Source organism: Pseudomyrmex gracilis, unplaced genomic scaffold (genome assembly GCF_002006095.1).
Source record: "Pseudomyrmex gracilis isolate BER0280 unplaced genomic scaffold, ASM200609v1 scaffold_190, whole genome shotgun sequence".
Classification (NCBI taxonomy): domain Eukaryota; kingdom Metazoa; phylum Arthropoda; class Insecta; order Hymenoptera; family Formicidae; genus Pseudomyrmex; species Pseudomyrmex gracilis.
Window position 1 is genome coordinate 245,508 of NW_018020774.1, and position 15,822 is coordinate 261,329.

At 36.5% G+C, this 15,822-nt stretch overlaps 3 protein-coding genes across 11 annotated transcripts in view; all 3 read left to right on the top strand.

The window, feature by feature from the left end:
- The first annotated feature begins 13 nt into the window (after positions 1–13).
- On the top strand, positions 14–2,444 carry LOC109858146 (cytochrome P450 6a2-like). Its single transcript, XM_020435128.1, has 6 exons — positions 14–125; positions 185–557; positions 700–1,231; positions 1,346–1,567; positions 1,725–1,976; positions 2,106–2,444. Exons 2-6 carry the CDS (start codon positions 225–227, stop codon positions 2,276–2,278), a joined length of 1,512 nt encoding a protein of 503 aa, XP_020290717.1. The 5' UTR covers positions 14–125; positions 185–224; the 3' UTR covers positions 2,279–2,444.
- A 908-nt stretch (positions 2,445–3,352) lies between these two features.
- On the top strand, positions 3,353–5,193 carry LOC109858143 (phosrestin-2). Its single transcript, XM_020435120.1, has 2 exons — positions 3,353–3,721; positions 3,812–5,193. The coding sequence occupies exons 1-2, from the start codon at positions 3,366–3,368 to the stop codon at positions 4,635–4,637; spliced, it is 1,182 nt and encodes a 393-aa protein (XP_020290709.1). The 5' UTR covers positions 3,353–3,365; the 3' UTR covers positions 4,638–5,193.
- Positions 5,194–5,950: 757 nt separating this feature from the next.
- LOC109858150 overlaps positions 5,951–15,822 on the top strand; it is a 50,107-nt gene continuing 40,235 nt past the window's right edge. For 5 of the 9 annotated variants that reach the window (XM_020435137.1, XM_020435135.1, XM_020435138.1 and 2 more), the window contains exon 1: positions 5,952–6,449. The gene's annotated coding sequence lies outside the window, so the exon portion shown is untranslated. Of the gene's footprint in view, positions 6,450–15,822 lie in introns of all 9 variants that reach the window. The other 4 variants (XM_020435134.1, XM_020435136.1, XM_020435139.1 and 1 more) reach the window with 1 other exon arrangement.

The window sequence follows — 15,822 nt, forward strand, 5'->3', positions numbered from 1 at the left end:
GCTAACCAACGGATACCGCAGCAGCCAGTACTATCAATGGTAACCTCAGTGCAAGTTGGTACGAGCGGATTTAATATCGCACTTACATACTACGCAGTACTTGCATACTGCGCTAACATATTCAGGTATGTATTGTATTTATATTTATTAATTTGTTTATTATTTATTTGTTTTTCTTTTCTAGCAAATTTTTTTGTGATAAAAAAATCAACACCTGCTAGACAATGGATCCTGTCACAATATTATGTGGCATTGCGATCATAATTCTCACTTTTTATTATTACTCCACGTCAACTTTTGACTTTTGGAAGTCACGTGGTGTTCGTGGTCCACGACCGGTACCGTTTTACGGTACTACCAAGGACGTCTTTTTTTTTAAGAAAAGCATGAGTGAATATTTGACGGAAAAATATAATTACTACAAGGACGAGCCTATGTTTGGAATATTCATGAGGAGGACACCTATTCTTGTTGTGAAAGATCCAGAATTAATTAAAGACGTCCTTATCAAAGATTTTTCAACGTTTGCCGACAGAGGGTTGACCACTAACGAAAAGGTTTGAATATTTTCACTTTTTTAGAAAAATTTTTATAGTAGTTTTTTATACACGTCTAGTTGTCAAACAACAAGATTATTTGAAAAAAAAAAAAAAAAAAAAAAACAGTTCAATTAAGCTCTTGGTTTTCGTTATGTCGCAGGCTGAACCGCTGTCACAACATCTTTTTAGTTTAGAGTCTAAAAGATGGCGACCATTAAGAACGAAATTGTCGCCCGTTTTTACGTCCGGTAAATTAAAAGAGATGTTTTCGTTAATATCGAAATGCGCTGATCACCTCGAACAGTACACGGAACAACTAGCGCGTAAAAACAAGCCTATAGAATGCCGTGAACTCACTGCCAAATATACGACTGATGTAATTGGTACTTGCGCTTTCGGCATTGAAATGAATGCCATGGCGGATGAAGATAGCGAATTTCGCAAGATGGGAAGACAGGTATTCACTCCGACCTGGAGAAACATAATACGCATGAGAATTACGCAAGCTGCACCATGGGTCTGGGATATTCTTTGGTACATTGGTTTGAATCCGATGTCAGAAGTCAGTAAATTTTTTAAGCGCGTTATCACAGAAACTATGAGCTATCGGGATACAAATAATATTGTTAGACATGATTTTATTGATATGCTTCGTGAATTAAAAAACCATCCAGATAAACTAGGCGATATCGGTAAGTGAATCACGATCATATAAAATTATTTCGATATTTGTTTGTTTTTTTACATACAATTAATTAATATTCAAATAGATAACAAATGACTTATATCACGCGTTATCATTCTAGAATTGACTGACAATTTGATAGCGTCTCAAGCATTTGTATTTTTTCTTGCTGGCTTTGAAACCTCATCGACTACTATAAGTCACGCGCTTTATGAGTTAGCATTAAATCCGATAGTGCAAGACAGGTTACGTGAAGAAATTGATCAGGAGTATGCAAAATGCGGCGGTGATTTAACATATGAAAACATTAAAAAGATGAATTACTTGGATAAAGTTTTCAAAGGTGTGTTTGAAAAGAGATTTACATAAAACAATTAATGTGTGTACAGGTCATTAACATAGATAGTTTTAAATACATTCTATACATTTGATGTTTATTTTTACTTTTAAGTATTTAAGGAAATATTTCTATGACTTATTTCTCATTGTTTTTTCCACAGAAACTTTACGAAAATATCCACCAGTGACATTTCTCATGAGACAATCATTGGCAGATTATACATTTGATGGTACCAAAGTTAGCATACCAAAAGGTCAAAGAGTGTGGATCCCAATTTATTCAATTCAACGAAATCCGGACATTTATCCAAAACCAGATGTTTTCGATCCAGAAAGATTTAGCGATGAAATTGCACAAACCAGGCATTCAATGTTTTATTTACCTTTCGGTGATGGTCCGAGAAATTGTATCGGTACAGTGAAAAGAAAAATCTTATAAAATACACATCTCTTTCGAGCTTTAATTGCTCGTAATCTTTTTTTCATTGAATTTTTTTTAATTAACAAGCTTCTGACACTTTTCATGTATTTTTCAATTTCAGGTGCCCGCTTTGCTGTTTATCAGACTAAAATTGGACTTGTAAAGTTATTACGAAACTGCAAAATCGAATCCTGTGAAAAAACGCTAATACCATATCAAATGGATCCTAAGGCATTTCTATTAGCACCAAAAGGTGGAATATACTTGAAATTAACTAAAATCGATCGAAATTGATATATTTTTTAAATCGATTTTCTCAAAAAGTAATACATACCTATGTAGAAGAATGAAAGCAATTATTTGTGAGAAGTATATAATATTAACAATTATCTTGTTTTTACGTAGTTAATAATGTAATCACTAATGTTATATAATATGTAATATAGAAGTTTGATAAATATGTGTGTATATATTTTATTCATACATATGAATGCTCACTCGATTTCTGTATATGAAAGATTTGGATGACTTGTCACTTCTGAACAAATTTGTCATCTATATATTAACTTCGTCATCGTTATACAGATGGCACTAGAACACTGCTTATCAATCAATAGAAATTGATAAGATTGTCGTAACTGTTGCCGACAGAGTCATATAAAAGCATAAAGATTATAGTATGATAAGAGACCTAAGTCAACACGCTATACCTGACGTAAAACATAATAAAATATGCAATAAATACGGTCTATATAAGCAGAGATACTACGATCTAAATAATACTAATCATAATAAAATATGTATACAAAAATTGCAAAAGCTTTTTATTAAATAGATATATTTTATTTATTTTTTACTTAATGTAGTAATACTTAAAAATAATTATTATTTAGTCGCCATTCGATATTCAAAACTTTCAATATTTGTAATAAAATATTGTAGCGCGCGCGTACGCACACACAATGAAATAAGTTTTTAAGAAATTTATCTTTGTAATTGAAGCAAAGCTTAAGAAATCGAACAAATCAAAGTAACGAAGAGTCGCGGATGTTTTAAAACATATTGTAAAAAAATAGATTCAGACTATTTAAAGTTCAGACTATATAATAAAACTGAGTTTTTGGTAAAACGAAATTATATACACATATGCTTACGAAATTAAATTAAATGACTTATGACTCAAAAAAAAAAAAAAAAAAAATAACAACAACGTGCATGAATAATCCACACCACGTAAATACATGTTGGAAGCGCATAAGAGCATCGCGTGAGCACGACCTAAACGTTGCTTTATCCGCATCTTAAACGTATTAGGAAGCCTTAGAAATTGATCATGCGTCACCTTACCTACCCGGTATATAAGTCGTCGATACGTTATTCGATGATCCAGTTGTCTTTTGTGAGCCAAGAAAGAAAAATTATTTTTACCATGGTGGCGAATTTCAAAGTTTACAAAAAAAGTTCGCCTAACGACAAGCTGACAGTTTATCTGGGCAAACGTGATTTCATCGACTATCTGTCGGGTACCGAACCCGTGGATGGAGTGATTATGATCAATCAAGACTATGTGAACGACAACAGAAAGGTGTGGTGCCAGCTAATGTGCAGCTTCCGATATGGTCGTGAGGAAGATGAGGTGATGGGTCTAAATTTTCAGAAGGATTTGTATTTAGCGTCCGAACAAATCTTTCCGCAAGTTAAGAAACCCGAAGCGAATCTTACTAAGCTGCAAGACAGGTAACACTATATTTCTTAAAACAAATAGATTTAGAAAATATAATTTCAACATCATGAAATAAATTTTATCACTTAATGTCTTTGGAGCAGATTACTGAAGAAACTGGGCTCGAACGCAATTCCCTTCACTTTCACGTTTCCGCAGTCTTCGCCATCTAGTGTAACTCTTCAACCCGGACCCGATGAAACCGGCGAACCCTGCGGTGTCAGTTACTATATAAAAGTATACTGTGGTGAAACGGAGACCGATTTGACTCACAAACGCAGCACCGTCTTAATGGGCATCCGAAAAATTCAGTACGCACCTACGAAGCAAGGCCGTCAACCGTGTACTGTGGTGCGAAAGGATTTCTTGATGAGTCCGGGCGAACTCGAACTCGAGGTCACACTAGATAAACAATTATACCATCACGGCGAGACAATTGCCATCAACGTGTGCGTACGCAACAACAGCAACAAGATCGTGAAGAAGATCAAGGCGTTGATACAGCAGGGCATCGATGTAGTTATTTTTCAGAACGGCCAGTTTCGTGCGGTGATCGCCGCTGTGGAGACGCAAGACGGCTGCCCCATCAATCCCGGTTCGAATCTGCAAAAGGTGCTTTATTTGAAGCCCGATATGGACAGCAACAAGCAGCGTCGTGGTATCGCGTTGGATGGTATGATGAAGCGAGAAGAAGGCGAACTTGCATCCAGCACTTTGCTCATCTCACCAGATATACGCGATACTTTCGGTATTATTGTGTCTTACGCTGTGAAGGTCAAGTTATATCTAGGAGCTCTAGGTGGCGAATTGACAGCCGAGTTACCGTTTATTCTCATGAGACCCAAGCCGTCCGATCGTGTAAAGCTGGTTCCCACTGACAGCGTAATGATCGAGGACATTCCAGAGAAGGAGGGCAAAGTTAACGCCTAAATTAACAGTTTGATCCTAAAAAATCCTTGTCTTTATTATATAATTAAGTTGCTCCCAAATTGTTAATTAACATATTAAGCGGACTTGAGAGAATGAATTTTGGACAATGTAATCTCTACAACATCTTACAATTAGTCAAAAAAAAAAAAAAAAAAACTAAGGAAAGCGTCAATGCGGCGTCATTATAACGCTAAAGGAGTCTGTAATATCGATCGAACACAAGATTACGCAATTTTCCATTTTTGCTAGGATCAATAAACGGCTTTCTAAAAAAAAGAAAAGAAAACAGTCTAAAGATTCCCTGCTAATACCTGACAGCTTTATTAAAACCCAAGAAACCAAAATCTATAATTTTGCACATTCGGTCGGTATTTAGATTTAAATTCGTTGAAGTTTTATGTCGCATATGCTTCCTTATATATAATATAAATATTAGTATTAAGATTATAATAGTTTCACCAACTAAAAGAATCGCATATTAAATATATAAAACAGTAAACTGTATAGATTAACTGTATAGATTACTTGTATGAGAATAAATTATATTTTAGCAACATTTATATATTTACATATATTTAATTAAATAAGAAATAGAAAAAATTTTTGTTATTTCTATTTATTTGTTTTGTTGAGAATAAACTTACTTTATATTAATAAATAAAAAAAAATTTTCACTTTTACTATCCATTTATTAATTTAAATGTGTCCTACCACTTACATAAACATACGCACATACTGTGGTCTCTGAAATAATATTGTTATATTATAGTACAGAATAAATCACTTAAGCAATAATTCAATTATCTGATTCAATTTTTCCAGAGTAACATTCTCGTAGAATTGATCACACAATACAACTGACTGAAAATCGATCAATGCAGTTGTAATCGATTTGACTCGTATTATTGTCGTCGTGTATAAACGCAGTCAAATATGGATTTGCTTCTCAGTCGTAGTTGTCTATAAACATTTATAGGCCCTATGAGAAACTCGCTCATTTGCGCGCTCGCTCATTCTCTCGTTCGCGTGAGTTCCGACACATACGGGGTGTCGATCTAATTCACGACTTCCTGTCGAGACGAAGGGCACGAACGCTCGTCGTCGAAGGAAAACCACCCGATGTGCGACCGACGTCAGTGGAGCGATGAAGAAAGGTGGATAGACGATGTCGATAGGTGCGAGAAAGAGAAAGAAAAGCTGCACCGGCGCAACAACATTTAAACAAGGACAGAAAACCGATGGTAGATGTAGGAGTGAGAGAGAGAAAGAACAAAAGGGTCGGTCGACTGGCTCGACGATTCGGAGCTCGTAGCCGGAGTGTCAGTCAGGCTCGAGACATCCGCGCGAACGGAACGAGAGAGAGAAAGAGAGAAAGAAAAGAGTGTGTGTAAGAGAGAAAGAGAAAGCGCAAGAGCGGTAGTGGTTGGACTGCTTCCCCTTTTCTGATATACGTTCTTCTTCTTTTCTCGAAAAAGAAATTGCCTACTCTTGAAGCGCCCGCCATCCACTCACGCGAAATAGTAATCTCTTCTTCTACTCTCGGAGTAGTGTCGCGCGGAGTGTCGTACGAAGAGATACGCGTAACGAAAGCGGTTTGCTAGTGTTGCTCCTTATCATTCCGCGTACTGATTTTTTTTTCTTGAAAGTAACTTCTCGTCGTTACACCGGTGTGTACTCGCAATCATTCTATTCGATAACAACTACCGGTGACGACGTGAGCCAAGGAGACCCAGAGGACAAGCGACAAAACATCCAACTTTTGACCGACAAGGCTGACAACAAGGCAATTGGAAATTACTCTGACAGCCAAGTGTGAGTTCATTTATACACTTGATTCGCACATATACACGCTTTTTTATAGATATCATCCTTTCTTATTATATTGTTCCACTTCTCATTTCCGATTGTCTCGAAGAGATTCTCCGTCTCTCCCAATCGTTTCTCGAACATTTTCTCTCGTGCGAGGGAGGTTCAGAGCCTCCTCTCATGGCCCAGACGTTGTCATCGATTTCCTCCGCCGCCCTAAACGAGCCCTCGCCCTTCTAGCGACCGCCCTCATACCGGCTTTCGCCGCTCGTTCTCTCTTCTCTCGCAATTTCGACGCAAGACTTTCGACTTTTCTTGAAATATTCTGCGGGAAGTCATAAGATCAGTTCGCAGCACGAGTGATATTGACCAGAAACCGAGCAAAAATATCGGTTATTTAAGATAGCTCCAGAGAAAAAGAGCGTAAAAGTCTTGTTGAATGTGTGTAACTTATGTAGACGCGTTTTTATTTATCGAATATAATAAAATTTTTTAAAATAATACAGTAATATACGTTACTTTTTTAGTTATCTCGTAGAAAACATATATATTTTTGTAAACCACACACACACAAAAGTAAAATTACATCTGTTTGTTTCCCAAATCTGCTTTTCGATGATCCTTCGGTTACATACGCATTAACGAATATTTATCGAAATCTAATATATATCAAAATTTCGCTAATTGTACGTTTCATTTCTGTAACGAAACATAGCGCGTGATAGAAGCGAATAACACCAAATATATATACAATTTTGTGTGTATGTGTACATACATATATATGTAATATATGTCATTGTTTGTAAATATAAAAGTTCTAATGAAAACCAAGTCAACCGCATGAGATATCAGAACGTATACGACGAGTGGAAACTCTTCTAGAAGGAAGCGCTCTTTCCCCTTTACTTTATGAACACTCGATTATTTATGGTGCTGTAACAGTGAGAGTACTTGTACGGAAAGCGCGCATCTCAGTAGAATTCACAGTACGTGAATTTCACATACGAGACGCTTTTATTGCAGAATCAAGAGATGAATCTCTGAACCCCCCTTGAATCTTAATTTCTGCGCATCGTTTGAAAGAAAAAATTATTTAAAAACAAGCTTCAAATCAAATATAAAATCACTGATTACAGTCTTAATGTTAAATCCGTTAATTATAACTTGTCGTTCTGAATAAAGTATCTCATCGGATCTTCTGGTTAGATATTCTCGGTGCGAAACGCGTCTTCTGAGAAATTGAATATCTCTCGCTAGCACGCGGATCTTCCAGTTCGTTTAAATCCCGAAATCCAGTCTGACAGAACGTAGTTTATCAGGTCGTTGCACGTGAAATGTGGATGCTCCGCAATGTGCAATTCGAAACTCACCGTGCCCATACATATGTCATTCTTCTAAATTTATCTTCTCGAGGTAAAAGAAATTTAATTTACGTGTGTGTCGTGTTTCCGAATCTCGCATGGGGAAGAATATTCTGGAGAAGGGAAAGAAAGAAGAAATTCGCTTGGAATTAGCACCTACTATAGGTTTTTGAAATTGATCGAGAAGAGTCATAGTCGCGACCTCGTCGAAAACGAGTGATTTTATCATCGTCCTAGTTACTTCTCTTGTACGGCTTCTCCTCGTCGAAAATTGGCGTAGCGATGCAATCGGAGCGAATGTGGTGGTTCCGAATCTTCTCTCGGTGAACGTGATTTATACATGCGGTCATCCGGCGACCGCAAATAACGACCTGCCCTGTCGCCTTGCACTCGTTGGGACCGTTCATTCGTCGAGATCGACGCGAATAAGTCCGATACTTCGGCGTCAATCGAAACGATCACGTAATAAATGTTTAAAAGCAAGATCGATCAAAAATTTTTAACAAACAGATGATTTGTATTTTTAACAGTTACCTCTATATCTTTTTTCAAATTTTATTAAATATATCATGGCAATCTAGAATAAAATTTTCGTCATATTTAAGAAATGTGTTCTCTAAAAAATTATAATATTCTTTTTAGTATATACATTTTTTTATATGACTTTTTTAAATATTTTCCGCGACTTTTGTTTCATCATCGTACCAACATAATAAGTCGACACGCTTATATGTTACGTGCTTCGGTCGACTGTATCTTGTCGGAGAAGCCAACGACGATCGGTCGGTCCTATCGTAAGTATGCACGTTCCTTGTGTGTTTCTTTCCCTTCTGCGAGTTTGTTCTGAGATGCTTACCTATACCTACCTACCTACGAGGATCCGACGTGGTATATGTCGAACGTGACTGGTCAGAAACAGCGCGGTTTGCGTTCGGAATCCTTAACGCGCGCCGCACACGGTCACTATTTCTAACAATCGGCGAGCTGAAATTCCGCACTCTACATTCCGACGAGTCAGGTCGCTTTCAGAATCTGGTCAACTTTTTCCGGGACGTATCGCATTGCGTCAGATAACAAATTATTTCAGAAAATAATACACATACGATAAACTTGATACTGTTATTCACTTAAAATCAGAAGAGAAAAGAAAAATTTAATATTTCAATATTTACGATTTTGTTTCCAACGTCGACAACAATATAAACAGAGTTCACATTCACATTTGTTCGCATGATAAATGATTATCTCAAAATATTTTGAACAATCGCGCGAGGAAATAAGTTGTAGTTGTTTTCGAACAACGAAACGTTTCTTACTAAGAGAGGATTTTCGTTCTTTCAATGAAATTTGTGACAAAAGTCGCGCCGAGATTAACGAGCGTCGCGCTCGAGACAAATTGAAAGGTCGTCGGTAATTAGCAGGAGAGACGGATAAATTGCAGAGATTGCTTTCACGTTATGGAGTTGCGCGCATTCGGGCGGATGCACTTTCATTTTCTACGGTAATAAGGAACCACCGCGCGGAACTCGTCGGAGAGATGTCAAAGAGCTCGGCACATCGACATTGAAGTGATGCAGAGAGAGAGAGAGAGAGAGAGAGAGAGAGAGAGAGATCGAAAGAAGAAGAGGATGAAAAGGAACGGCAAGATTTCCGAACACAGAACCTCTTTTGTCCTCGGATCCTGGCGCGAGAGAAGGCCGTCGACCCAAAAGAGCGTCGAATTTCCAGCGCTATTACTTACAAGCGGGAGATGCGTTTTGCATCCGGCGCGCGCGATCGCGATATGCGTAAACGCCCGCGTTAATTTCGCGCGCAACAATTATAGATGCACTCGCGCGCGTCGCGGAACGTTGCGCCGAGAAAGACCCGTACATCCGTTCCCACAATCGACCACCGAAATATGCCTCCGGGATCTGTACGTAAAAGAGATGTCTCACGCGATCGTACACATATACTTCCAATTTTGTTAAATATAAACTGACGAATAAAATCCGAGATAAAGTTGAACAATTTTCTGCACGTTAAAAAAAGAAAACAAATTGAGAAATGCTAATTTTGCACTTGCAAATTATTAAATTGTTATTATATTAATGGAATTTTACTATCAGTCTTTTAATTCATATACTTTTTATATCTATAATCATTATATCGCGGATAAATTTTATTGCTTTCTATTTGTGTGCAAGAAACGTTCCCTCATCGTAGACAATACCCGCTTCATCTTATTGCATACAACGCACAATAGCCTTCGTATATGAGATACGAGAGATATTGCATCGTAATGCTAATTGTCATTCTATTGCTTAGAATATTAGCTTTGCTAATGATGAGCGGCGAAGTAACGCTTATATGTGTTTGAAAGGTGCGATAAAGAGATTGATAATGTATAACTCTAGAGACAAAATTACGAAAAAACAATCTTAATTGTTTCTATTTACTTTATTGTTGAGTAATTTCTTATCGCTTAATGATATTTCTCAAGTTGTTTTGCTCTTAACTGTTAGTAACAAATTTAATTATTTTCGAAGAGAAAAAAGAAGCTGACGGCAACGTCTTGTGTATTTTGTAATCTCGTTTATACACACAACACGATGCTACGCCCCTGATCTCGCATGAATCGATGCATTCGAGTTCACGAGATGCAGCCTGTCTCACGACGCATTTCACGCGTATAAAAAAGCGAGTCGTTTCGCGTGTAACGAACTCTTCGTGAGTCATCGGTACGAAAATAAAGCGCGAAGAAGCCCGCATGACCCCGGTCTGATAAAAGGACTCAACAATGGGCGCACCGTTGGGTGCGTCTTGTGCCGATTGCATCCAACGAAGAAGAATTTACGATTCATAAAACAAATTCTCGCAGAATCGCTCGAGATAGATAGAAGAAAATATCAGAAAGAAGCGCGATGCAATTACTTAACTGTTTCCTAATTAGTCGTTACTGAGAGTGAAAACTTACAAATGTTTTGTGATCGCACACATTATGTATTTTCTCGCGAAATCGACAGCGTATGTTTCCGTCATACTGGTTGACGCGTATCTAGCGCGGATGTTACGATATCTCACCGCAAGAACGATTATCTTTTGTCGAAAAGTTGTGAGTTTAGTTGGAAAACCACGAGATGTATTTGTTTTCAAAATTAATTTGTAAATTAATCTCTACACTTTCTATACGATGTTAGATAATGCGAACGTAAAATATCAATTTATAGCACTTGTTCGCATTCAAAGTAGCACAGATTTTGTCAATTTGTGCGCTTTTCTTTCGAAAGAAAAAGCAATCGAGCACGGCACACATTCGCCTCGCAATGTATGTCTAGCGCAATATCTCGTACAAAAATATGTAGGAAAATAGCGCGATAGTGACCGCGGGCACAATAACACGTATTGTTGTTGTTAATCTGAAAACACGTAGCTATCGGTGTGTTTCATTGATAAGCTACTATTTGATGATACATCTTATCGAATGCTTGAGCAAGCTCCGGATATAGGTCGCGGCGCGCCCTCTTCTCCTTTCTTCTCCTCTTCCACACACATGTGCGCGCGCGATTTAATATCTTTAAACAAAAAGAAGAAAAAAACAAGAAAACTGAAGAAATGTCGTATCATATTTCAATGTGACGAAAAACAATTCCGAAATTCGTGGAACGCGCGTCTTACAAACGTGGTGAAAACTAGAGTACGTTTTGATCGCTCGAGCGCTATTTTCGTCCCAACACACGGCAAAAAGAACGTAGTTACAGAGATAATAAATGTCACAATGCGCACGCTATTCCTCTTTAACAAATGCTCGCGAGCATTAATAAATTTATTCTAGATCGACCGAATTAAAAATATTTATTTGTTAAAAGACGGTGCTAAAGTAACGTTTTTGCACGACGCGTTTTATCAAATTCCGTTCTGGCAAAATTGATCTCGTACGGTAAGCAATAACAGTCTTTCTCTCTTTCTCTCTTTCTCTCTCTTTTGACGGAAAGAAAAAAATGCAGCACGAATAGATGCCGAGGGCAGAGAAAGTGAGTGGGTGACACTCTGTGTTCCCTTTCGTAACTTTACTCTTAGGGTCTATGCTTATATCGTTGATATAAAAGGAACATTAGAAAAGAGAATTATAAGACACAAGTAACACATATTAAATTTTTTATTCAATATCTAAAATCCGCATCATATTATATTTTTCACGAGCGGAAAAAAATATATAACATTATATTTATTATATTTAATTGTTACTTTGATATAATTGTTATGGAGTTGCAAAAATATTTCAAAGATTTATTTGTGAAAATGTTATTGCAAAGATATTCAAAATATATTGTTTTTTATTTTCTTGTGAAAGAAAAAACAAGAAAACTGATAAAAAAATTTGATTGGCCCGAATGGTTGATTCTGAAACGTTACACAATAGCTGGCGGAAAAAAACAAAAGTTGAGAACAGTTTTCGTGCTTCGTTATCTCTCGTTCGTGTTTTCCATATCTGTGCGGTAGTCCCATAGTCCGTTCGCGGAAATGCCATGACCAACGATATACAATCTTCTGTCGGTCAGAGCTGAAATTAGCCAGCACTTTACGACACGGAGCGATCTTCTGCATGCGGTACGGGCGCGCGAATCACCAAAATTCAAGAAGATTCTTCCTACAACGAGACTTAAGATTTCTTTCTAATCCATGTTTAGTTTTTCATTTTTTATTTGAAGAAAATACATAGTATGGTTGTTCTGCTTGGCACATGTTTTCTTTGTTTCATATAAATCTATCATAAATGAATTTCCGTTAAATTAGAAGAAAATTATAGATTTAAAAAAAAAGTAAATTTGAAGACATGAATACGTTTTTGTCACGTCTTATCTAATGTCAATATATTATTTACGTTTTTCCTGAAGAATTTATATATCAGTAAAACGTAAAAGATTTTCAAGCCGGCTTAGTGCACGTATTCTTTATCTAGCTATCGTGACTCACACGAGTGTGCTGTTACCAGAACGATGCGGAGTTTGTGTGCGGCGCTTAAATATTACAGACAATCAAAGAGACTGGGAAACGTGTAGAAATAAGAAATTTATGGATGTTTGTACTTGTCGAACTATCGATTAATGAACTATTTTATCGATTTGACCGATTAGCTTGATTTTATCGACAATAATAGAAAAATGCTCTGTATTGAGATAATAAACGCGGATAACGTGTGTTAGAATTTTCTTTGAAACTTTCTGCAGGCTTGAGTTGAGCTGGCGAAACACAGTATGATCTTTTTATAAAGACCATCAGGGAGAACACACACACATGTTGGCGCCATAAGCTAACCAGTCAGCCACGTGGTCCGTATCCTTTCGCAATGCAGGTCTAAGTAATGTGAGAGATAAATCGGAATCTATGTTTGTTTTTCTGAAAATGTTACAAGCGCGACAAACTTAAAAAATTGGTTTCTTTACAAAAAAATCTATACAAAAATTTTAGACTATTATATAAGTAATGTATTTTTTTTTTGTGAAAGTTTTAAAACTGGATTAGAACAAAAAGTTGATCCAAAACTTATCAGTGTAAGATAATTTTATTATTTATATATCAGACAAATCAATAGTAGCAATGTATTTTTGTATAATATAGAAAAGATTTGTTATCGATTATCTTGTTCGACTTACGCGCCGTGTATATTTATCATACTGACTCGCATTGCCTAAGCGTAGAGTTTCGAACTTGTATATCATAAAACACACACAATGCACAATAAAAACCAATAGATTGCAATTACGAAGTAATTTATATAGTTCAGGTGCTTGCATATACGCGTTGATTGACGATAAGTCTATAGTCATTAGATTAAGTGCTGACACACTGACATATGATGAGAACGGTGTTAATGTCATTACTGTTTTCTTATGGTTTCTTTTCAGCTGCCTAGATATATATATTTTTGCGCAACCTTGTACGAAACTACGCTTCTTCGAAAGAAGAATTACATTTTGAACATTTTTCTAAACATTTCTTCAAATATATTTTGAAAATCTAAATATGTAAATAAGTAAAACTTCAACAATCGTTTTTTATTTTTGATTCTTTAGCATAAGATATGTTTTTAATTTAATTATGAGAACGTAATGTATCACACATTGGTATATCTTAATTTTTATAACACAATGTTGTAAGAAGGCAAAAAAGATTTGATCAACATATTCTTGAATAATATGTTTGTGTTTATTCTTAAACTTATACAAGACAGCTGTAATCTCAAATTACGCGTAAGGAAGTTTAAAGTTTATCGTGTGCGCTTGGTATATTTTCGTTGGTTGCAAGGCAGGGTGAGAGTAACTGTGTAGACAGGGGTGAATCAGCACGCATGCATTTCGATCGACGCAGAGTGGTCCTCGTCAAACGAAAGTGTTGTTTCGCGTTGACTCAACCATGAAAGCCACAGTAGGGTGACCGTCTACAGCGTGCTTCACGGTTTAATACTGTGTCCGAACAGGTGTGCTTGCACAAAAACTGTTTCTATACTCAATGACACATTAAAGAATACGTGGCAAATATACCATAAAAGTTCTCTATTAAATGAAAAATATTTATCCGCATTTTCCGAAAGTTTGGAGTTGAAAAAGCAGTAAAACGTTACTTATACATACTCGATACAGATTTAAAATAAGTTATATCTATCGTGAATGGCAGTAATAAACAAATTAATAAAATAAATTATAATATGTTGCTAAAAAAAATTCGCGACAACTTTTGATTACATGTCACGAGTGTTTTCTTCGTAAATTCATTGCGCAATCAGCATCCGGGGGTTCTAAAGAGATATTCTATTTCCGGCAACGAGCGTTCCAAAACAGGGACAGGTCTAATTTATGTCGTCGCTTGACGTGTCTGTATCTCGGTTCGTTTTACATAAGCACTGCACAAAAAGCATTCGCCACGCGAATTCAATATAGACAACCGAAAATTCACAGAAGTTGTCATTCATATTGTATACGTTGGCATGTTTTTGTGTATCGACTTCATAACATTTAAAAAACAACGACAAATTTTTAATAACACAAATCATGTCATGTCAAATTCTCGTGTTGTGTTAAATTTTTTTTCTCTTTTGTAGTAATAGTTCTTTCATTTACTTAAACAATTGAAGAGAACTTGTTTCTTGGGCACCTTGCTTGCATATACATAGAAGAAGCAAAATGCGATTTCTCAAACCGCTCTTCGCGTGGCGTACAGTTATTTCAAACTTTTGTTACCGCGAGCGATCGAGCTTGGCAGATTCGCGTCGTGAAAAAATGAACGGCCGTTTTGTACGCCCGCGTATAGATCGAAAGCAACTGTTCGCGCGGAAAGATTAACCGTTCAGATTAAATCGTAGGAAGATACAGTTCCTCGTCACGACGTCCGCTCGAATGGAAAGACTCCTCGTACACCGGAGATTAGTTGCGAAGAACTTTCGACCGGTACATAATGCATAAAGAAGAATGTAAAGATGAATTTCCTGATGTTCTGATTTTTTTTTCTTCGCGCGACGTTTAAGCATAAATTCAAATAAATCCGCCTACAAGAAACTTAATCGGATAAGCGTGACTCACAACTCTGACAAGCTTTTTGGCAGAATCTGGCTGCGACCGAATAACACGATGTACGAATGCGCGACGATTGCACGAAGCACCAACAATGACAAAATAACAAGTATGTATAACGTTTTTAGAAATTTGTTGAGACATTCGTACAACTGTAACAATATGAAAATTAAAAATCAAAAGGTTTCTTCTAACCGAGAGTAAATAAATAAATAAAACAAAAGAAAACTGAGAAACGAATATCACTGGTGTATTTAAACTAAAAATGTTCAAAATAAATGTTTGGAAATTTTAAATATTGTGTTGTAAAAAAATTGAAATTTACTTCTTACTCACACTCTGTGGCATTGACTCTTCAGTCTTCTCTTCTTGATTTAGAACAACATATATATCCATTCAACTTTTTATTTTGAAAAGTTTGCCGTCCTCGACAATTGGCAATTTTGTCGCTATGTTGTGTCTTACGGA

Bases quoted from the DNA above. Each gene is read 5' to 3' on its own strand.
- LOC109858146 (XM_020435128.1), top strand. From the start codon at position 225: ATGGATCCTGTCACAATATTATGTGGCATTGCGATCATAATTCTCACT. The intron at 558-699 runs GTTTGAATATTT...GTTATGTCGCAG, and splicing joins GGTTGACCACTAACGAAAAG to GCTGAACCGCTGTCACAACA. The intron at 1,568-1,724 runs GTGTGTTTGAAA...TTTTTTCCACAG, and splicing joins CTTGGATAAAGTTTTCAAAG to AAACTTTACGAAAATATCCA.
- LOC109858143 (XM_020435120.1), top strand. From the start codon at position 3,366: ATGATCCAGTTGTCTTTTGTGAGCCAAGAAAGAAAAATTATTTTTACC. The intron at 3,722-3,811 runs GTAACACTATAT...TCTTTGGAGCAG, and splicing joins CTTACTAAGCTGCAAGACAG to ATTACTGAAGAAACTGGGCT.